The 24,171-nt window shown below is 39.2% G+C and overlaps 1 protein-coding gene and 1 long non-coding RNA gene across 2 annotated transcripts in view; both read left to right on the top strand.

Annotated features, from left to right (window-relative positions):
* Positions 1–901: 901 nt before the first annotated feature.
* Positions 902–24,171, top strand: part of LOC147019937 (uncharacterized) — a 60,038-nt gene continuing 36,768 nt past the window's right edge. The window contains exons 1-7 of the mRNA XM_085893770.1: positions 902–1,302; positions 1,613–1,695; positions 1,837–1,993; positions 6,354–6,518; positions 7,821–7,946; positions 8,776–8,999; positions 9,670–9,708. Of these exons, the coding sequence (XP_085749896.1) occupies positions 961–1,302; positions 1,613–1,695; positions 1,837–1,993; positions 6,354–6,518; positions 7,821–7,946; positions 8,776–8,999; positions 9,670–9,708 (1,136 nt within the window). The 5' untranslated portion in view covers positions 902–960. The remainder of the gene's footprint in view (positions 1,303–1,612; positions 1,696–1,836; positions 1,994–6,353; positions 6,519–7,820; positions 7,947–8,775; positions 9,000–9,669; positions 9,709–24,171) is intronic.
* On the top strand, positions 15,713–19,469 carry LOC147019938 (uncharacterized). The gene is made up of 3 exons (XR_015061585.1): positions 15,713–16,047; positions 18,815–18,893; positions 19,324–19,469. It is a non-coding gene; the product is annotated as an uncharacterized LOC147019938 (long non-coding RNA).

Here is a 24,171-nt window from a genome sequence, read left to right as displayed (position 1 = left end):
TATATAGCACAATACTTCAAAACGTTGCGGATGAATATTGACAAAACTTGGTGGACACGTTGGGCGTGTGACAAAAAAAGAATTGGTTCAATTTTGGTGAAGATCCGAATCCGGATCCGATCATTTTTTAAAGTGATTCTTCACCAATGAGAGATCGGGCCAACATCGATAAATAGCACGATATCTCAAAAAGTTGTGGACGGATTCGGATGAAACTTGGTGGACAGGTTGGGTGTCTGGTAAGGACGAATTGATTCAATTTTGCTGAAGATCCGAATCCAGATCTGGATTCGATAATTATTTAATATTTAAAGTGATTCTTCACCATTGAGAGATGGGGCCAAAAACGATATAGTATTGTATAGCATGATATTTAAAAAATGTATTGGGCCGATATGTTCTCGTGGATCAGGCATTACGTGACGGAGGTATGCGCTATACCGAGTGCCCTTCTTGTTTATTTTATCTTCGTTCTGTTTTGTTGTTTTGTGATGTTCATGAGTTTGTATTTTGTTGTAAATATAAACAGTACAAATGTCATCACAACATGTAACAGAGGAATAAAGTAAATTTAATTCTGGTAAAAACAAACAATGTACACAAGTCACCAGACATACAGTACTATATGTTGTTCAGAAAGATTGAAGTAAAGAGGAGGGGATGGGTGAGGTAGATTGGCATACAAGGGTTGTTTCGGTGAAACAATGTGGGCGTTGGTATCTGGAGAGTGAATTTCTTTTTTCGAGAAAGACAAGCTGCTGTGTCAGTGCCAAGAGATTAAACTGTTTGAACAGAAAACTTAGCCAAGCCCTCGAGGGTAGAATTTGAACCATCAATCATGAGAGCAACAGCCTGCCTCCTCAAGCTCCGAGTCCGCTATAAAAGCAAGGATCACCAAAGGAGCTTCTATCTCCTTCTTTGAGAATTCTCTCTTCAAAGTCGTTGTCCTGTCCAGTAGATATGTCTCTAAGTTTGACCACTTCCTTTGCTAGCAGCCATCGGAGTAACTTTGGTGGTGGTGGCTATGGTGGCTATTGTGGTAGTAACTTTGTTGGTGGTGGTGGTGGTGGTAGCTATAGCGGCGGTTCGATAAGAATGGGTTCAAGCAGTCTGCAAGGGAATGAGAAGCAAGCAATGCAGGGTCTAAATGACCGCCTGGCCCGATACTTAGAAAAAGTCCAATCCCTTGAGAGGAGCAATGCAGAAATTGAGCTCAAAATCAAGGAGCTGCTTCAGGGAAGAGGTCCAGAAAATAAAGATTACAACCATTACTTTGAAATCATCACTGACCTGAAAAACACGGTGAGTTATTTCATAAAAAACTATTCGTCCATGGACTCACTGTGTTTACACATTGACAAACGTTAGAATCGATATGTTGGATATCTTTGGAAGTGTTATCTTGGTAACTGTGGAGAACTGAGAGATTTAACAGTTGTTGCATTTACTTTTTGGAACTTCATTGATGTTTTATCCAAGTATGCAGCTCACTTCAAGGTCTCCAGGGAAAATGATCCAACACGATTCTGCTAATTAATCACTCAGAGGTTATTGTGGATGTATTCTTGGAGTCATTATGATCTTTGGTGTCTCTTTTCATTCCAAAACACAGATCGTCCAGCAGATCATGGAGAATGCAAAGATTGGCCTGGAGATCGACAATGCCCGACTTGCTGCTGATGACTTTAAAACAAAGTGAGAACAACTGACCTTTAAAAAGCTTTTGACCAACTGTGACTGTGTGGGTAAACAATAGCACTTCATTGTGCTTTTTTATATAATGGGCTGCAAGTAGACCTGAGAATAATAAAAACTAACTTTGCTCACTGCTCACAGGTGGGAAAATGAAAACACACTACGCAATTCCGTGGAGGCTGACATTGCCAATCTGCATTCTCTGCATGATGAGTATACCTTAGCTAGATCAGATCTTGAGTGTGACATTGAAGGTCTGCAAGAAGAACTGAACTTCATGAGGAAGAACCATGAAGAGGTGGGCTAAATTGTTGTGGGAATTTAACAATTAAGTTATTTTAAAGTGCAATATATCTTACACATATACTGTATGTTAAGGCCTTGTGTAAAACATGCGGAAAAAATTATGTTGCATTTAAAAAAACAACCGATGAAGACGACTTGACGTGTTATAAGTGTATGTGTGTATATATATATATATATTTATATATTTTTATATATATATATATATATATATATATATATATATATATATATATATATACACACACACACACACACACACACACACACACACACACACACACACACACACACACACACACACACACACACACACACACACACACACACACACACACACACACACACACACACACACACACACACACACACACACACACACACGATATAAACCAAAGAGATCAACTATCAGATTGCATACACACAATGGTAAACCTTTTGACCCCTTTGTCTCCAATAGATGCTCAAAACATCCCCCTTTTTCCTCTGTCGCAGAGATTAAAATTACAAATTAAATTATAGGTGCAGATAAAAACTAGAAGGGCACTCGGTAGAGCGTATACCTCTGCCACGTAATGCCTGATGCATGAGAACATATCGGGCCCAATACATTTTTGAAATATCATGATATACAGAACAATATCATTTTTCACCCAATCTCTCAACGGTGAAGAATCACTTTAAAAATTAAATAATTCTCATATCCAGAACCGGATTCGGATCTTCACCGAAATTGAATCAATTCTTCCTTGTCACACACCCAACGTGTCCACCAAGTTTCGTCCGAATCCGTTCACAACTTTTTGAGATATCGTGCTAGATATAGTTTTTGGCCCAATCTCTCAATGGTAAAGAATCACTTAAAATTTTCTCGTAGTTGGATGCGGATCCGGATCTTCTCCAAAATCGAATCAGTTCATTGTTGTCACACACCGAACCTGTCCACCATCTGGATCCATCCACAACTTTTTGAGATATCTTGTAAGCAGACTAAGAGACAAACAGACAGAGATGGATGGAAACATACCCTCCTTCACCTTTGATGACGAAGGTAATAACGTGCCCTTGTCACAGTTTATGCCTGCAGAGCATCGGAACGCTTGACACATGCCAACAAACTGAATCCCGCTCTCAACTCCCCCCCCCTGCCATTGCATTGGCAACTACCTTAACGCAACCAAGGTAGATGATTTGTTTCTACTCTCTAGAATTGCAACTCCAGATAGTAGAGGACAGTTGCAAGCAAAGCTGAAAAAGATGGCAATCCACAGATAATGGCCACTAAATGTCCCAGTAGCAACATGCACACAATAGACTGAAGTCAAGGTGCAGCAGCTTGCACTCCACATATTTCCTTGATGCTACCATCAAGCAGGGAAAAATTTCTGATTGGAAATCCTACTTACAACAGAGACGTCACCAAATAGATATTGATCAAACTAGATCAAAAATTTTCTCTTCGTGTGAAAGACTCCAGGCCTACTTGGCAATATCTTAGCTCCTTGAGGACTGATGCAGAAATGGGGCTTCATTGGCAGTGCTGGTAGCACTTAATATGGGACTGTAGCATGGAGACACAGATGACAGAACACCTATGTGGACTCCTGCCTGGACAATACACTCTTGTTGACTAACACCAGTAAAGCCTAGATAGGCATGTCATGGGCCATACCTTTCTTATCTATATACCCGTTATAGAGGGGGTTTGTCTGTGTGTGATGGGTATCCTGCTAGATCACACATACATTGATTTAATTAATAATGTGATTAGATTGGTTCCTTTTTTACAATATACAAATCATTGTCGATGTGTTCTTTACGGGGTGACTGTATGAGGATGTGTGACTTTATTGGATGACTTATTGGCCGAGCACATTCCCAAAGTTATCGTTTAACGGTGATGTGACAGTCAGTTTGCAACGGAGTAGGAACTGTAGGTTCTCAGATTACATGAATCTATATAGCCTGTAAAGGTCAAATGATCTTTCGTGTTACTTCTGCCACCAAAGGTAGATGTTTTCACTCCCTGTCTGTGAGCAGGGTATCTCAAAACATTGTGGACAAATTCGAACGAAACCTTGTGGACAGAATGGGTATGTGACAAGGAGGTTTTGGTGATGATGAGATTTTGGTGAAGATCCGGATCTGGATAGTAGAATTTTTGAAGCGATTTTTCACCATTTAGAGATGGGGCCAAATCTATAGACTGTATAGCACGATATGTCAATAAGTTATGGACGGATTGGGCTGAAACTTGGTGGAAGAGTTGGTTAGATGACAATGACAAGCTGATTTGATTTTGATTCAGCTCCGGAGCCAGATCCATCCCATCAGTGGATTACAAAACATAAACTGTTCATCTTGGCGGAGGTATGTGCTCTACTGAGTGCCCTTTTAGTTGCCCTCGTCTGCGGATTGGGGAATTTGGATTGTTTCTCTTTGTTTGTTTGTTTCTGTATATTTGTCCGCACACGTAGGCCACAGACGCCACCTAGTGGTAGCCAGTAGGACACGTTCTCTTCATTCAACTAAGTACCTCCTTACAGTACTCCACTGCACATACTTTAGAATGTGAGTACATCTACAAAATATATACAATTATAATGTGTATATGTCTATAACATATGTACAATTAGAATGTGAGTACATCCATCAAGTATGTACAATTAGAATATTTGTACGTCCATAAAGTATGTACAATTAGAATGTTTATGCAGTACATTCATAAAGTATGTACAATTAGAATGTTTATGCAGTATGTCCATAAAGTATGTACAATTAGAATGTTTATGCAGTCTGTCCATAAAGTATATCTAATTATAATGTTAATATGTCCATAAAGTATGCATCATTAGAATGTTAGTACGTCTATAAAGTATGTACAATTACAATGTTAGTATGTCTATAAAGTATGTACAATTAGAATGTTAATATGTCCATAAAGTATGTATCATTAGAATGTTAGTACGTTTATAAAGTATGCACAATTCGAATGTTAGTATGTCTATAAAGTATATCCAATTAGAATGTTAATATGTCCATAAAGTATGTATCATTAGAATGTTAGTACATTTATAAAGTATGCACAATTCGAATGTTAGTTTGTCTATAAAGTATGTACAATTAGAATACGAGTACCTCTATGAAGTATGTACAATTAGAATGTTAGTACGTCTATAAAGTATGTACAATTGGAATGTTTATGCAGTATGTCCATAAAGTATGTACAATTAGAATGTTAATATGTCTATAAAGTATGTACAGTTAGAATCTTAGTACCTCGATGAAGTATGTAAATTCGAATGCTAGTACGTCCATAAAGTATGTACAATTAGAATGTTAATATTATGTCTATGAAGTATGTATCATTAGAATGTTAGTACGTTTATAAATTATGTACAAGTAGAATGTGAGTACATTAATAAAGTATTACAATTAGAATGTTAATATTATGTCTATAAAGAATGTATCATTAGAATGTTAGTACGTCCATAAAGTATGTACAATTGGAATGTTTATGCAGTATGTCCATAAAGTATGTACAATTAGAATGTGAGTATGTTTATAAAGTATGTACAAATAGAATGTTAATATTATGTCTATAAAGTATGTATCATTAGAATGTTAGTACGTCCATAAAGTATGTACAATTAGAATGTTAGTATTATGTCGATAAAGTATGTATCATTAGAATGTTAGTACCTCCATAAAGTATGTGCAATTAGAATGTTAGTATTATGTCTATAAAGTATGTATCATTAGAATGTTAGTACGTCCAAGAAGTATGTACAATTAGAATGTTAATATTATGTCTATAAAGTATGCATCATTAGAATGTTGTATGTCCATAAAGTATGTACAATTAGAATGTTAATATTATGTCTATAAAGTATGCACAGTTAGAATGTTAGTACCTCCATAAATTATGTACAATTAGAATGTTAATATGTCTATAAACTACGTACAGTTAGAATGTTAGTACCTCGATGAAGTGTGTAAAATTCGAATGTTAGTATGTCCAGAAAGTATTACAATTAGAATGTTAATATTATGTCTATAAAGTATGTATCATTAGAATGTTAGTACGTTTAAAAAGTATGTATCATTAGAATGTTAGTACGTTTATAAAGTATGTACAATTAGAATGCGAGTACCTCCATGAAGTATGTACAATTAGAATATGAGTACGTCGATAAAATACGTACAATCAAACAACACAAAACACGTCTGGAAAAGGGAATTCAATCTTTGATCGCTCATTCCAGTTATTAATGTCATCATGCAGTTCTTGTGTCTTAAAAATGACAGAAAATAATATATGTAACCAACCTCATGTCCCCTTTTCTCCAATGCAGGAAGTTGCAGCCTTGAAGGCACAGATTGCTGGTTCGAACATGTCCATAGAGGTCGATGCTAAATCAGGCCCAGACATTCAGCAGATGTTGGAAGACATGAGAAGGAAGTATGAAGTAATTATGCAACAGAACAGGGCTGAAGCTGAACAGGCTTTTCAACAACAGGTCAGTGAATATATATATATATATATATATATATATATATATATATATATATATATATATATATATATGTACATAAAATATAAAGCTCTTTCTCACCACTGACTGACTGACTGACTGATATTAAAGATCAGTACCTTTCGGGTTACGTAGAAAGCTGAAATTTTGCGTGCTGATGGACATCGAAGCCAGTACACCAGAAAAAAAAATCACAGAATCATTGCACAACATCCACAAATGAAAGTAAAAATAAATGAAAAAAAAAACATTAAAATAACTTTATGAAAAATCTCAGGTAGCAAGTGTGCAACCTGAGACAATGGTGAAACATAATTCGTATGCTTACACAATGTGTATATACACACACACACACACACACACACACACACACACACACACACACACACACACACACACACACACACACACACACACACACACACACACACACACACACACACTTCTTCGTTGCTTTTGTTCTTTCATGAGCATCAAGCTTGTTTTCAAGACATCATAAAAAAATAACCAGTCCCATAATGTACTCTGACTGAGAGATCAGTGAAATTTAATTATCCATTTAATGACTTGTAAATGGACTGCAGCATGTTCCCTTCATGATGATGTTTGTACAGCAGCCTTGAATAAAAAAAATGGTCATTCCTGTACTCATACCAGGGACGTTCCAATGGCCAAACAGGTGTGAAACAGACAAAAACAATTGGATGAGATTAATTCTCTAAAGAGTGCATTTTGATTTAAATGCCTTGCCTATGTGATACAAATTCATAAGTGCTGTATCTGCACATTGCTTTGCACATGATCTGACCCAGAAGATGTTAAAAAAATTTATAACATAGCCAAACATCTAAAACTCAATTCGACATGTAAAATCAACAAATCGTTTCACACAACATAATTACCTTTTGCCAGTGATTCATAAATATTTGTGCCCTCCCTCGGATGGAGTGTGTCCAATCTTCCAGCATACGTTGGTGGACATTAAAGATCCCAGGGTGTCCTTCGCGAAGAGTAAGCAAGCTATCGCCGGAACCATGAACAAATTCCAAATTCCTGCCTTAACCAGTAGAGGGCATTGCATCAGCGGCACAGCCGCTCCCTCAGCCAATGATGCTACCCCACAGCCTTTTGCTACCTATGAATGAAGATTACCTTTCGCCATGCTTTCCAAGAAAATAGGGCAAACGACAGTTTCCAGCACAATTAGTAGCATGCCATATTCCAATTTGATTCTCAACAGACACATTGCAGTATAACCATGTACATATCTTGCTGTTTGTATTGCAGGCAGAGCAGGTGAAAGCTGTGGTGGTCAAGCAGGACCAGGCATGCAGTACAGCTAAAAATGAGGTTGTGGAAACCCGACGTTCCATGCAAAGCATCCAAACAGAAATGGAGACATTGCGTGGCTTGGTAAAGAAGCATCAACACCACCAGCTTTATGCATCACCCTTGATAACTACTTTTACAACATGAAATTGTTACTACAAGGTGCTATTGTAGGCAAACTAGTCACACATTGATCCACGTTTATACAAGTGGCCATTGCATGCTTTGTAATCCATGAAGAGATGCCAGATAGGAAAAGGAAGTAAAAAAAAAAGAACAAAAGGACAGAACAGGCATGGGAATGCCCTCAGAATGTTATTCAAAATATTTTGGCTGTTACTACGTTATACTGTATAAACCTCGAGAGACTGAGCCTCAACGGCGGTGTACATAAGCACTTAAAAAAAAAAAAAACAAGAACAATAAATACAAGGTGCAGGGAGGTGAAATTCGCTGCACATGATGTGTAACACATGCAGAGTAAGACAGGTGTTCCTATACGTCCATAGATGTCTAATAAATAAAGACATAAGCGCACCTGACGCTAGGCTGAGCCTTCAGACTTTGGCATGCTCAGGAGGCTGTATCGTCGACATGAAACATCCCAGAAGATAAAGAAAATAGGGTAACATTTGTACATGTAGTGTTTTAAAATAACGCTTTTTGCTACGAAAAATTCACATGTTCCAGTTTAATAAAATAACTCCAAGCCATCATTTTGATGGGCTTTTATACTAGTGTTGTTATAGTTACCATCCAATTCATACTTAAAACTATTACTTTGAGAGTAAAATATGTCTGAATCAAATCATCAAAATAATTAGTCTCAGCCATTGAATTTTATTCATGATCAATGTATTGAGCACACCCCACTACAATATTAACTACAATTCATGTATCTTTACACCCGCAGTGTAACTCCTTGGAAGACCAACTGGCAGACATAAATGACCGCAAGGCCCGAGAACTGGAGCAATATTTGAATGCAGTAGCTTGCCTGGAAAATGATATTGCCACATCACGTTCAAACATCAACGAACAGTTATGCAAGTATTCAGCTTTGCTTGATGAGAAGATGAAGCTGGAGAAGGAGATTGAAACCTACAGAACTCTGCTTAGTGGAGGAGAGAGCATGAAGTGAGAGTGACATACATTTGTTGATGTACTTGTTTATTGTCTCTTTAACTATGTATTGTATTTCCATAATACATTTTGTTTTTATTGTATTTCTTGTTGTTGTTGTAATTTTGTGAAAATTAACGTGGCCATTGTAAACTGCCCCTTCTGAGTTCTGGTCCATGGTGAGGGATCTCTCCCCATTTTCTCCTTTATAATTTAACCATGAGGCGATACATCTATAATTGTTCGAGCACAAATGTCTGTACACTTCATGGTCTTCAAGGCCAAGAGCCTGCATTACTTGTTTTTCATTGACCGTTTTGTATTTCTGATAAATATATCAGCTTGTCCAAAACGTTTTGTTTGTTTAGTCTTTATAGATGCAAATTTACAAATGTTCCCTCAATTATACTTTTTCTTTGTGAGGGAAATTTGTCCCAAAATGCCAAATCCCAAAATTCAAATCTCTCTCCCCGTTGCATAATTCATCTCTCCCATTGGAATCCATTGGTATTAAAGCAATCGTTTCACTTTCAGTTATCTCTATGGACTATCGATGAAATACTGTATGTCGAAACTTGTAACCTAAACAACTTATATGGATGGTGGAAAATACTCTGAGATTGATTATCAGAATGTTGTTACTATCGTTTTCCATATCCTTACATATATTTTATTCGCTTTTTAGGTTGCCAGACTCAAGTCGGGTAGGACTTGTTGGGATTTAGTCAATGGTAAGTTTACATTGTCATGAACAAAGAGCACTTGCATGTTCCTGTTTGATGCACTCATCTCATTCCTGTTTATTATAACGAAAAAGGGAATTCTTTTTAATGTTTTTTTTTTCTTTCCTTATAAGATTTAGGCTCATGGAAGAGCGAGGTGACAGGGAGTGCGAGTGATGGTGGGGCAGTGAGACAACTCTTGGACACAATAAGTTAGGGAATGAACAAACAGAAAGAAAGGAGAGGAGGAAACAGTAATTTGCAAGCAAGAGATTTGGGCTAAAATGCTCGATGGAGATTAAAAAAGAGATATAGGGTTGAGGATGTTGGATGACTTAAGATGGGAGTGCATTGCTTGCATTGAAGCCCTAGGGAGTAGAGTGGAACAAAATAGCCTCAAGGTGGTGGTTTCACAGACATAGAGAGGTAAGGAATAAGGGTTGAGCTGTGTCGTCAGTCAGGATTTTTGGAGTTTAATCAGGAAGAGGTTACTGGAACAACATTGCTAATATATTGAATGCCTGATCCTGAGATCAGAGCTACCTCACTATTTTCAAATGTATTTATAACCTTAACCAGAATATCCAGCAACAAAATTGGGGTAAAACAATTAAAACAATAAATGCCCATTCAAACAAGTTCTACAAAGGAGGTACTCATTCGTATAACTTTTTGAACATCCCTCATAAATAAATCAACTCTTTATACTTCCTCGCCAGGGCCGACAAAAAGGAATCTCTTATGATCACGATGTAAATCTTTTTAAAACAATGATAATAAAAAAGTTGGAGTTTTGGTTTTATAATCCTACTATATTAAATAATGTAATTCTGTGTGGGTGTCATTGGTTATCTCCATATGCGGGTTTCAGAAGGTGGAACGGAGTCTTCCCAGGTCTCAAAGTATCCACCTTCATTTCGGTAAGGGATCATGATTCATGAACCAAGCTGTGAAGTTTTGTTTTCAAAGTTTTACACCAAGGACTCTGTTCAGGATCGTCACTGAGCCCAGGATGGCTTCCAACTGTAGTTCATTTGTAGTAATATTCCCAGGGATGATTTTTAAGAGCTCTGTCAGATTCTTCTTCATCGTTCCCGTTGCTCCAATCACCACTGTTACAATTTTGGATTTCTTCAGCTTCCAGGATCTTTTCACTTCATTTTTGTGATCTTGGCATTTGGTCATTGTGTGTGTGTGTGTGTGTGTGTGTGTGTGTGTGTGTGTGTGTGTGTGTGTGTGTGTGTGTGTGTGTGTGTGTGTGTGTGTGTGTGTGTGTGTGTGTGTGTGTGTGTGTGTGTGTGTGTGTGTGTGTGTGTGTGTGTGTGTGAAAATCATAGAAAAACATGGTGAGGCTGATCTCTACCATCTTGCATATCTATTGGGAGTACCCAGGATCAGGTCATGGACACCCCCCCACCCTGCGAGGGTGGGGGGAGGAGCCAACTTGCAATGTTTGCCGATACACGTGGCACAGTGTAAGTGGTTTATTGATCCCTGCTGCAGACAAGGGGGATTTTTAGCCATGGCCCAAAAAATATATTGCCCCACATCCCCCCTCGATCCCTCCAGGTTGCTTCCGAAGGGAGTGGGTGTTTCTACTTTTGTAAAAATGCAAGACACAATGTCAAAGTGTTAGTTCATTAATTATTACCTTGTTTTGCTTTTGATGGTCAGTGATGTAATTGTCTTTCTTTCTTTTTTTGTTGTAGGTTGAAGAAAGATCATTGAAGAAAAAAAAAAATGCAACCTACACCATAAATGCTTTGCTTTTTTCATTTTATGCACTTCTTTTATTTGTAATTGATGCTATGTCCACCTGCTTATCTCTTCTTCCACATACTCTTCCTTTTTTATTGATCACTTGACATGCAACATGCTGATTAATAGAAAAAAAATGTCAAGCCCCAAAATGTCAACACTATTCAAAATGTGAATGAATTGGCTTCATGTGAAAGAAAATTCAAAATTTCGAAACTTTTTTTTGTCAGAAGCAAGGTGACAATTTGAGTAAAGCACTGAATGTAAACTGGAAAAAAATAACAATAACATGAGACAAAAATTATCTTTGAAAGACCTCCCTGTATTTGAGGCCAATGAGGCAAATTTCACATCTTTATGTTCGCTTTGAATGTTCACTCTCTTTCTGCGGTGTTGTGAAATGTCTTTAATAAACTGGGTGGTGAGCAATACCTCTAATAAACTACTTGGCTCTCATTTATCGCAGTATGCATGTCTCTACTTCGTCAATCATTACAGATCAATAAGTATACACCGAGAAAAGAAAAGCCCTGCGGATGATGGTGAGATTTAGAAACTAAATCCTTGTGAAGTCGATGAAATTGTCACTTTATGTGGACACTTTTAAGGGAGGACCACCAGATAATACAGGCCTCTTAATGATTGCTAATTACAACCTACCGTATTCAGCAAAATAAGCTACATATTGATAGATGATGGATGATCCTCCTTAACACGGTCAGTCACATAAAGCTGCCAAGGCTTTTTTTGTGTACATGATCGAGGCATTGCATAGCTTGAAGAGCCAGAGCAGAATTGAAGTGAACAAAATGGAAATGGGGAAACATGAAGTGAGAGTGAGATCAAGGTGAGGGAGAGAACACATGGAGTGAACAAGCTGAATGAAACACAGCAAGAGAACGAAGGGGAAAGGGGGTGAGACAGAAAAGGAAGAAACCAACCGAAAACTAACAAATGAGAAGAGGTGAGCAGTGAGTCTGGATTTTGAGAGTTTAACAAGAAGAAGGTTACTGGTAAACCATGTACACCCTGCAGAAACCTGGGAGGGAACGAGCTAAGAAAAGGTTTAGTTTCACTGGCTTGGGGGCACAATCATGGATGGGTGGCCTCTCCAATGCTGGATACTCGTCTGGCACACTTTTCCTAGTGAGTTGGTCCTCATCCCGCTTGGTGTTATTTTAGCATAGCTTGGGGCCTGAATGAAAGACCTTAAGATCTAGTCAACAGCTTTAACTGTAAAGCCATCAATAAGCTCTAACATGTTGATGTCTTATAAATCACCATTGTCGTATCAGTGATTTACCAAGCACAACATAAAATATCAAGAGCCCAAATATGTCATTGAAAGAGGTGAAACATAAATCCTTTTCAAATTTCAAGTCATTTGGATGAAAATTGAGGATTTTCGAAATACCACCTTAGTGTTGACCTTGAGCCTATGTTGAATGCAAAAATAATTGGCTAGTTTAATTCAGTAACCTAAAATATAAATCGTCTTTAAATTTCAAGTCAATCGAAAATCTTCGATTTTGCAAATAACAAATTGAAGGCGGGACGGATGGAAATGTTTCCCGAAGACAAACATGATGCCTGCCTTCAACGAGGAGTTGTTACTAAAGAAACATTCCTTACCCATGAATAGTCACCACTGAGCCTGAACAGAACGGACAGCATGGGTCTCTTGTAACAAAACCTTGATGAGATCATTGACCTCCACCAGCTGTTTAATTTGGATCTTGCGGAGCAGACTCCCACCACCATTAACATTTACTGTTCCTATCTTGAAACTGACTAATCACGGGCCTGAGTCGGTTGGTGAGAGCCTTTGAGAATATGTTATAATCTGTGCAAAGCAATGAGGTGGGACGCCAGTTGTACGGTTGCTGAAGATCGCCTTTTTTGGGGACAACAGCAAGTACAGCCATGCGACAGCTTAATGGCAATGAGCCCGATCATGGACCGTTGATCAGAACTTCGAGTAGCTCTGGTCCCAGGAGGTCCCAGAAGGTTTTGCGGAGTTCTACAGGCATCCATCTAGGCTGGAGGCCTTGCCGGTTGGTAAAGTTTGTAGGGCAGCCTGGAGTTCCTCCAAAGTTACTTCCTTATCTAGTTGTAGACATGCAGATTCTGATAAGGTGGGTAGGGAACAAGTCAGGGATTCCACAATCTCAGCATCAATGCTCTTGGCACGGTAAAGTTCAGAGAAGTAATGATTGAGTGAAGCTCTGATGTCTTTTTGATTGTGCGTTATCCTTCCTTCTTTCGTCCTTAGTGAAGTTATCTGCTCACTTGTCTTTCTTCAAACTTTCAATTTTGTGAAAAGAAGGAAAGCCATTACCAGCACAGGATAGCATCATTGGCTGAGGGCACGGATGTGCCACTGATGCGGTGCTCTCTGTAGATTAGGGCAGGAATTTCTAAATTGTGCAGGGTGCCGGTGATAGCTCGCCTACTCTCCGCGAAGGATATCGTGGGATCTTTAACGTCCACAAACCAATGCCGGCTGATGGGACCCCCATTTAATGTCCATCCGAGCGATGGCACACACATTGATGAATTGCCATGCCTGTGAAACACCGGGATGACAGTTTATAGCTGGATCAGGATTCAAACCCAGGCTAGACAGCTGAGAAGCGAGTATGCATACCTCTAGGCAATTCTCTCAGCCCCATTCCCAGACAATAATAATCTCATTTAATTGAGATTGTATAATGGAAGTATTTCCAGCAATTCCATGCATGTTATAGCTGTAAATAAGGTGGTTAAGGGATGGGGAATAAGTAGTGGATATGGGGGTGGGTTGTTCAGCGTGTGAAATGGTAGACGTAATTTGTGAACCACGTTGACTTTTCAGAACCCAAATTTAAAAATGATAATTAATGGCCAGCAGGAGACGCTGGAGGACTGTGGTTGTTCACTTTTGATGAACAGAAATGTGGTCTCATTCGACCCCAAGGTGTGTGGTTCCCCCCCCCCCTGTAAATAGAATTATTCTTTTGTTTTTTAAGCATATGTTATTCTTTTGTCTCTGACCTTGTTGAAGGGGCTGGGGACCAAAACAGAATAATGAGATACAAAGAAATTCATGAAAATCACGTTATATCGTGAGATTTAAATACAAATATTTTTTAAGTCTTTGTAATGTGCGTGGTATGACCCGGAGTGTGTGTGTGTGTGTGTGTGTGTGTGTGTGTGTGTGTGTGTGTGTGTGTGTGTGTGTGTGTGTGTGTGTGTGTAGACGATAAATGGGGTTTCTGGGCTGCCCATTCAAATGAATGGGGAAAAAGGGAAAAACTTTCTGACCCAAGCTCCCAAAAGCTCAAAATAGGAGACTCATTTTCTCCCCACCTATCCCCTTCCCTCCCATACAAGCAAATGTAAAATTGAGACTAATTTAATTTTCTTTTAACATTCATTTCCATCGAGTGTATTCACTTTATCTCTTCAAGCACGAAAGAAAGGGAGGTTCACTATCCCTCCTTCGGTTCTGCAAAATTAGGAAGTGCCTTTAAGAGCACAGTCGTGATGTGAAAATGAGGAAGTATTCTGTGCCCATATCTCTCATGCTTATCTATCTATAATTCAAGCAATCTCTGTGTGTGTGTGTCTGTGTGTCTGTCTGCGACCGCTGTTTCTCACCAACCACTGGTCCGATCTCAATGAAACTTGCCAGGTATATTGCTGGGGCCCTGAGTATGTGCCTTTTCAAAGTTTGATATTAATCGGACAAGTGGTTCCCAAGTTATGGCCATTTATTTGTCAAACCAATAACAGGACACGGTGCTATGAGATCACGAATGACGTCACAATTCTTATTTTTTTGTTTTCTTTGTTTTTGCAAATACGGGCATGCACATACGGGCACGCACGTACGGGCATGTGATAGCGAAGGAACGTCCTGTGTGGTTGTTGTTTCTGGCACGCGGTTTGAAAGTTTTTTGTTTTTTTTTGCACGTACGGGCCCGCACTAGTATATTAAATCATCAGAACACTAACAGAACAAAATTTAGCTAAAAGCAAACAAAACAACTTTAAATAAAAGAAGATATTTAAAAGTAAGTTTTAAATGAAAGAAAAGATAAAATCTCTATTTCAGCCCTCATACCCGAACCAAGCCCAAAAAGCCCGAAGTCATTTCCTTTGAGACACACCCAAAAAACCCATTGTTGTGTAATTCCCCATGATCCCATTAACTTGGCCTATTTATTGCCAAATGCGAACTTCATATGTTTTGTTTAGAGAATGGATTGTTCAGAGGAGTACTCTGCCCTTGCGATCAATTTTTTTTTTCACAAGAGGAGACGTAAGATCCTTAAACCAATTAATTATTTGTTGTTTTATACAGAAATAAATCACGAAACAACCAATAATTATTGTATGTTTTTTTCTAACAGGTTGTCCCCAATAAGAACATCGTTGATAACTGATCTGGAAACTGAGACCTTTGAATTCCACGACGAGTGGCACAAAATGAACGACATCCTTAAATACATTCAATCGTTCAGAAGAGAATTGAATGACATTTTTGTTGACTGGAAAGAAGTCCTCTCACGTCCTCTGACCTCGAATGAGTCGAGTCAAAGGTGCGAATGAATATATATATATATATATATATATATATATATATATATATATATATATATATATATATATATATATATATATATATATATATATATATATATATTGTTGTGGATTCGCGCCCGCCGGCGTGCGAACGGCCACGTAACTCGAATCGCGGCACGTCGCCCACCGGACGGACAATCCAGTCGTGACCCTCTCGGACTAACACCGGGAACCAGTCACGGGTGGACCTTTCGGTCTCACCGCGATCGTGCCAATCGGCCCCCGCGTGGGATAGGGTTGCTCGCCAAATTCGACCTACCTAAGTACCCACACGGAGGGTAGACCGGGCGATCGCACCTCGCCGCAGGTCGACTTCGGACACGGGCCACTTAAGCGACCCGCTCCGTACTATCGGGATAACCGAGCGGTGTTATTCGTCGACCTCGACGGTTCGATTAATTATCGGGCGTCTTAACCCACGACCAACCCTTTACGTGAAGCAAGATGAGGATTCAATGAAAGAAATGACGAAGCGAAGCGGGAAAACAGTTCAACAATAAGCACATTTATTTCGCGGCACACGGGAAGCACACATATACAATTCCAGCAAAAGCACATGGAAAAGAAGAAGACAAAAAGCAAATGCGACAATGCAGATCTATCCGACTACCGGGCACTCGGCAACACTTATACAATTTTACTTCACAGACGGCGCCGACAACACATATTCCCAAAGCAAAAGAAAAGAGAACCACCCTCCAGGATGAGGGGGGTAGGCGGGCCTGGGGCCGAGACCGTGTCGGGCCTACCCGTCTGATGATGAGACGCGAAGTGGCGGTGGTGCCTCAACTCCGCGGGCCTCGCGGACAGTGTCTGGTAGGGGGTGGGAAGGGGGCCCCCTTTTGTCGCACTATCTCAGCACGGGGGGAAACAGGAGGGGGTTGCTGATGCTCGGGGAAAGGAGGATTTCACAAAATCGCGGTTCCTGCGACGAGCGTCTCCACCACGACCTCGGTCGCGCCGCCGGCCTTTCTCTCCGCAGTTCCCCGAATCCGACGCGAGCACCCCCTCGTCCGCCTTCGCCGCCGCCGCCTCTCCACAGCTCCGTCCTCTTCACTTCGACTCCGCAAACTCCCAACTGCACTGCCAACTGCGAACTGCTAACTGCGAACTGCTCTCTTCTCCACTTCCAACTCCTCCTCCGCTTCCAACTCAACTCTTTCTTCGAACTCAACTCTTCTCCACTTCCAACTCCTCCTCCTGCGAACTGAACTGCCTCGACTGACGAACGCGGCCCCTTATATCCCCCGTGGCCTCGCTCCTTCATCTTTGACCCTCTGCCTCCGACCTTTCACCTCTCTTGCTGGCTCCCCATTGGCCCGAGGAAAAGTGGGCGTGAATGCTTTTTGATCCATGAATTTGCATATAGCGACCGCCCTCCAACGCCCTGGAGGCGGGGCCAAATCGCCCCTCGCTCACCGATTGGATGGAACAAAAGTGGGCGTGAGTCGTTTTTGATCCGTTTTTCTGCGGAAAGTCCGCGATGCTTTTGAACACGCTGCTCGGTGCGCGCTCTACACGAGTCCAGCATCGGTGCCCACGAGTGGCGCGAGATGACGGTGATGCGATGGTGGCGAGTTGTGACGGTAAAGGTCGTGGCGGTTGTGGTGAAGCGGCGTTGTGGTTGGTGGTTGTTGTTGTGATGGCCGCGTTGTGGTTGGTGGTTGTTGTGTGATGGCTGTTGAGACGTGGTTGGTGGTGGTAATAATGGCGGCTGGTCCAAAATAAAGATAGTAAAAGAAAAACGGCTATCCTATAGAGTCGCAGCCCTCATGAATGACATTTATTCCCTCTAGACAACGGGTTTGGGCCTAACTACACATATACTTACCGAGATATCTCACCTAAGGGACCTGAATGGTGGTTTGCGAATTTGGTCAACCACAACAAAATATATATATATATATGTATATTTATGTATATGTTTATATATATATATATATATATATATATATATATATATATATATATATATATATATATATATCTATCTCTATCTATCTATCTATATATCTATATATCTATATCTATATATCTATATATCTCTATCTATATATCTATATATCTCTATCTATATATCTATATATCTCTATCTATATATCTATATATCTCTATCTATATATCTATATATCTCTATCTATCTATCTATATATCTCTATCTATCTATCTATATCTCTATATCTATATCTATATCTATATCTATATCTATATCTATATCTATATCTATATCTATATCTATATCTATATCTATATCTATATCTATATCTATATCTATATCTATATCTATATCTATATCTATATCTATATCTCTATCTCTATCTCTATCTATATCTATATCTATATCTATATCTATATCTATATCTATATCTATATCTATATCTATATCTATATCTATATCTATATCTATATCTATATCTATATCTATATCTATATCTATATCTATATCTATATCTATATCTATATCTATATCTATATCTATATGTATATCTATATCTATGTCTATATCTATATCTATATCTCTCTCTCTCGCTCTCTCTCTCTCTCTCTCACTCTCTCTCTCTCTCTCTCTCTCTCTCTCTCTCTCTCTCTCTCTCTCTCTCTCTCTCTCTCTCTCTCTCTCTCTCTCTCTCTCTCCCTGTGTGTGTCTCTGTCTTTGTCTCTCTCCCTCTGTCTCTATCTCTCTTGAGTGTTGACTCATTATTGTTTTTTAATTTTATTTTTCAGTTTAAACACCTGTCTGGATGAACCAAACACACAACTTAATCTTCTGGAGGAATCTGACATGACACTCAATCTTCTGGAGGTAAATGTTTTATTTACTATTTTATTAATCTTCTTCTTCTTCTTTCGGCTGCTCCCGTTAGGGGTCGCCACAGCGGATCATCCGTATGATCCGCATAGTGATTTGGCACATGTTTTACGTCGGATGCCCTTCCTGACACAACCCTGGTCGCCTCTTACGACACAGGGATATGGTACACCTATTTTAACCGGGGTATACACCGGCCCAGTACACTGGTACTCATTTCACCGACCTCGGAAGGATGACAGGCTGAGTCAACCCCCTGGTGTATTAATTCAGTGGACCAACGGGGCTTGAACTCAGGACCTTTTGGATCCCAAGCCGCTGCCCTAACCACTGCGCCAACACACCAGGCTTCTTACTATTTTATTAATATCATGATATAATCATCTTTATATACCCTAATTGTTCTTCCCTCTGTTTTGAACAGAATATGTTGACCGAGTTTCAAAATCACAAACCATCAAACTGCTGCGAAAGAAGATTTTGTTCAATGTTTTTACTTTTGTTTAATCATAAATGCTTTCCTTATAATTATCTGATTTTGAATTGCAAAAAAAGAATAAAGGAGATGTAAAGGGGAGGTGGGGTTGGGGGAGGGTTAGGGTTGGGGGGTAGGTGCGCTCCCCCAACGACCCACCACCCCCCTCATCCCTCTCCCCTCCCCATGTGTGTGTGTGTGGGGAAGGGTGGGGGATGGGATGAGGGGGGTGGTGGATCAAAGGTGGGGGTGCACAGGACAACTGAGTTTTGTCTTTCTTAATTTCTTTTATTGCTTGCAATTTATGAGATTCCTTTTGGGCATCTTTTATACTCTTTATAGCACCCGCTACATTTCCCGCAGCAGAAGCAGTTGAACCAATTAGGTCTTTATGTTTGAGAATAGTTGAACCTATACCCGTTATAGTATCAATTATCCCATCTCCTTTTTTTCTATATTGATGTCCTACACCCCTTTGTCTCTTAAGTTTATAGTATCCTCTACCAAGATACATACCTTCACCCTTGTAGTATGGGGAAAGGAACATCCCATCCCCTGTAATTATTTTATATTTTCCCCACTCGTGTTTCCTCACAATAACCATCGTATTTATTTATTGGAAAACTTCACATAGGTGAATTCTGATGGATATAATTGCTCCATTAAAAGAAATCATGCAATTATCTTGGTCAGTTATCCTAAAATTTATTCTGTATGTGGTTTTTCCTGACACAGGTAGATAAACCAGATTTTTGGGTTCCATATTGAATTTATAACCAATTGGGGTTGAGTATGCACTGAATGAAAATATTGTATTTTGTTCTTATTCCATCATTATAAGCACCATCAATTAAATCACAGTGAATTAATACCAAATTTATGCCTGAGGATATTTGAATGACATTATCACTGCAAAACGTCCCATTAGTTTCAATCTTTTTTGGGGAGAAACCCAATAACTCTCTAAATGAATTATTATCAATTGTGAAATCAACCTTGTAGTTATTTTTAAGTTTAATCGGAGATTTTGAAGTATGTTTTTGAATGTCTATAACAATATTTTTTGGTTCATCACTCTGTTCTTTCATAAGGCGAGCAATTTCGGAAGATATTTGAGAAACCTCATATGCTCCTGATGAAACTGTTATCGTTTGTATCCACTTCCCGAATTATAACTAAACTTGTCATTTTTCTCGGTTATATTAAACAAGGTATTATAAGTTTCCATGGACAATAAAGACGCCTCATATTCTTTTGTTGCGTCAAGTTGTCGTGGGTATGGAAATGAAGATGTGTGGTCACTTGTTGTGAAATTAAAACTAAAGATTGTGCTTCTCATCTTATTTAATATGTGATATAATGTCTTTGTATTGACATTTATTAATTATTTTCATGTTCATCAACTGGTCTAAAATGGCTGATGCTTCATTAAAACAATTGTTATTTCCAGCCTTCTTACTACCTAACAGCAATAACAGTCAATGAACTAATTGTGATGGGTCATTTGGAAGAAAACTAACACCTGAACCAAGCCTACTTAAAGCCAGAATAATGTGTTTCTCCTTCTCATTCTTCCTACTTTCACTAGATAGACTAACCCTATAATTATTAAAAGAGTCCAGCAGATCAATATATACTCTATCATACTTATTTTTCATATCCAATTGTTTATCAAAATACTCCGATTCATCCCTCACAGTTGAACCTTGTTTTCCATCTTTTGTTAGGAGAAACATTAATCTCAGAGTTAGTTTAACAGGGGGTTGAGTAGAACTCAAGAACCTTGATTCATCATAAAAATATCAATCCCTTTTCTTGAACAAGATGAAATATTGCTGGTTGTTCTGTTGGAATGAGTCTTGCTTTGGTTTTTGAATCCACTGAATATTCATTGTTTTGAAGAGCCTTCACAATATACTCAGGGGGTTCATTAATCTCTTCCAGTTGTTGAAATAATCCTTCATCATCATATTCTAATTATCCTATATGCTCTAATTCTTCCTCCATCATTTGACTGAAATCTTTTAACATTTGAAGTTTTTTTTGGAGTATATTCTATTGTAGACACTGTGGAAGCATCTATAATTTTTTCTTGGGAAATTTTTTTAAGTGGATTAAAAAATTTCTCTTGTTTTCTTTCAAATGCTTCTTCACCCGTTAGTTTCTGTCTGTGTTTCTTCTTTATGTCTTCCTGTTGTTTTACAACTTTTGAAACCAACTCTTGATGTTCCTTAAATCTTCTTGCTCTTTCTTTCGCATCCATTTATTTATGGAAAATATCATTCACTGAATTGTAAAGGTCAACAGAGAAATTTTCCTTTTCTTCATCATTAAAGTAGATGTGTTCAAATAAATCCTTTTCTTTAAATATTTCATCAAATCCTTTATTAACATTAATTCAAGTTGTAATTTCTTCTTCACCAATACTTGTATCTCTGCTTTTCATCCGTTTGCGTTGACTTTCTTCATCAACATCAAAACCGAATGATAAAATCTTAACTCCATTACCACTCAGATGTTTAATAATTTGTCTCATTCCTTCTGGATTAGTTTCTAATATCCCAAGACCACCAGTTTTTGGTTTCTTTAACTCACTCTTACAATGTGAATAATTTGTTGTACCAAGAGAAACCTCCTCAAATATTTGACCTTCATTCCTCAATCGCATACGTTCCTCTACTGAAATATAGTAATAATCTTCACCTTCTACTTCTCCTGGTCGCATTTCTCTGGTTGTTGTAAATACAATACGAACCATATGGTGGTTTTTTAGAAAATTAACAATTTTTTTTTTAATTTGTACTATTCAAGAACCTTGATTTATGAAAGTTTTTTTTTTTCCAGAAGCAGATTTACCCACAAAATTTATAATAATATTTTCCATTTATATATGTAATTGTTTATAAAATAAAAAATATATCCCTTAATATCTCATCTTGTTTCACAACAATATATTTATATTTTTCAGTCGTGTGCTTCATATAATCCCCAAATTCCTTTTTACTTCATAATGTCGAACAATTGTCTCTCCAAAAATTGTTTATATCGATTGAATTTAAATTGAATAAAATAAAAGTATGAGCATTGTATCTTTTTGAGTGACAAGGGAGTTGAAAGTATGATTGACTAAGATAAATACATTTACAAGAAGAATGTCTCCCTCTTGTGTAGTAGCTATCCATTACCATTTGGTTTCTCTCATTAACACAATCATCAAAGATAACGAGGTTCTTTTTTGATTTATCCAAATCTTGGGGAGAAGGTTTATCTTCCGTATTATCATGAAGAATACAAGTTATTGGCCTTGATTTCTTTTTATATATCTGTGTATCATAAAATAGTTGTATTATATCTTCAATGTTGTAATCATTTAGTTTGTTTTGAAGTTTAAAGAAACCAATAATTTATTATTTTTAAAGACCAGCATTAAAACGTTGTGAGAGTAGTTGATACTCAGGTTTAAAACTTGACTTTGTGAAAATTATTAAATTATCATAATCTAAAAAGTTGGGAGAAAGGAGCATCTTTAAAAGTAAGCAGGTTTTTCCACATCCGCCGGAACCAACTATGAGACATCTTAATGAATTTGGAAGATTTTTATGGTTGTTAAATTTTATCTTATTTTCCCAAATGGGTAACAAATCATTCATTTATATTGTTGTGGTTGACGAAATTCGCAAACCACCATTCAGGTCCCTTAGGTGAGATATCTCTGTAAGTATATGTGTAGTTAGGCCCAAACCCGTTGTTTAGAGGGAATAAATGTCATTCATTCGGGCTGCGACCCCTCTCGATAGCCGTTTTTCTTTTACTATCTTTATTTTGGACCAGCCGCCATTACTACCATTACTACCACCACCAACCACGTCTCAACAGCCATCACACAACAACCACCAACCGCAACGCCGCTTCACAACAACAGCCACGACCTTTACCGTCACAACTCGCCCTCGCAACCATCGCATCACCGCCTTCCCGCGCCGCTTGTGGGTACCGATACTGGACTCGTGCAGGGCGCGCGCCGAGCGGCGGGTGCAAAGAAACACCAGCCTTTCCGAAGAAATCGGATCAAAAACGACTCACGCCCACTTCTGTTCCGTCCTATCAGCGAGCATGGGGCGATTTGGCCCCGCCTCCAGGTGCGTCGGAGTAATATCGCTATATGCAGATTCATGGATCAAAAAGCATTCACGCCCACTTTTCCTCTGTCCAATGGGGAGCCAGCCAGAGGTAAAGGGTCGAAGGTGAAGGAGCGAAGCCACGGGGGCTATAAAGGGCCGCGTTCGCTCGCCGAAAAGGAGTAGTAGGAGTCAGTCAAGTGGAGTTCGGAGTTGAGTTGGGAAGAGCCAGTCAAGAGAGGAGTCGGAGAAGGCAGTTGGACGGAGCTGTGGAGAGTTGGAGAGGTGGCGGCGGCGAAGGCAGTCGAGGGGGTGCTCGTGTCAGAGTCGGGGAGCTGCGGAGAGGAGAGGCCGGCAACACGACCGAGGTCATGGTGGAGACGCTCGTCGCGGGACCCGAGCCAGGGAGATATCCTCCTTCCCCCGAGCATCAACAACCCCCTCCTGTTTCACTCCGCGCTGAGATAGTGCGAGAAGGGGGCCCCGTTCCCACCCCATTCCAGACACTGTCCGCGAGGCCCGCGGAGTCGGGGCGCCACCGCCATTTTGCGGCTCATCATCAGACGGGTAGGCCCGACACGGTCTCGGCCCCAGGCCCGTCTGCCCCCCCATCATCCTTGAGGGTGGTCCTTTTCTTTTGCTTTGAGTATATGTGTTGTCGGCGCCGTCTGTGAAGTAA

Source organism: Eptatretus burgeri, chromosome 9 (genome assembly GCF_056783735.1).
Source record: "Eptatretus burgeri isolate ZD-2024b chromosome 9, Ebu_testis_v1, whole genome shotgun sequence".
Classification (NCBI taxonomy): Eukaryota; Metazoa; Chordata; class Myxini; order Myxiniformes; family Myxinidae; genus Eptatretus; species Eptatretus burgeri.
Note: the sequence above shows the minus strand (reverse complement) of the source record. Positions and strands in the feature narration are given on the sequence as shown.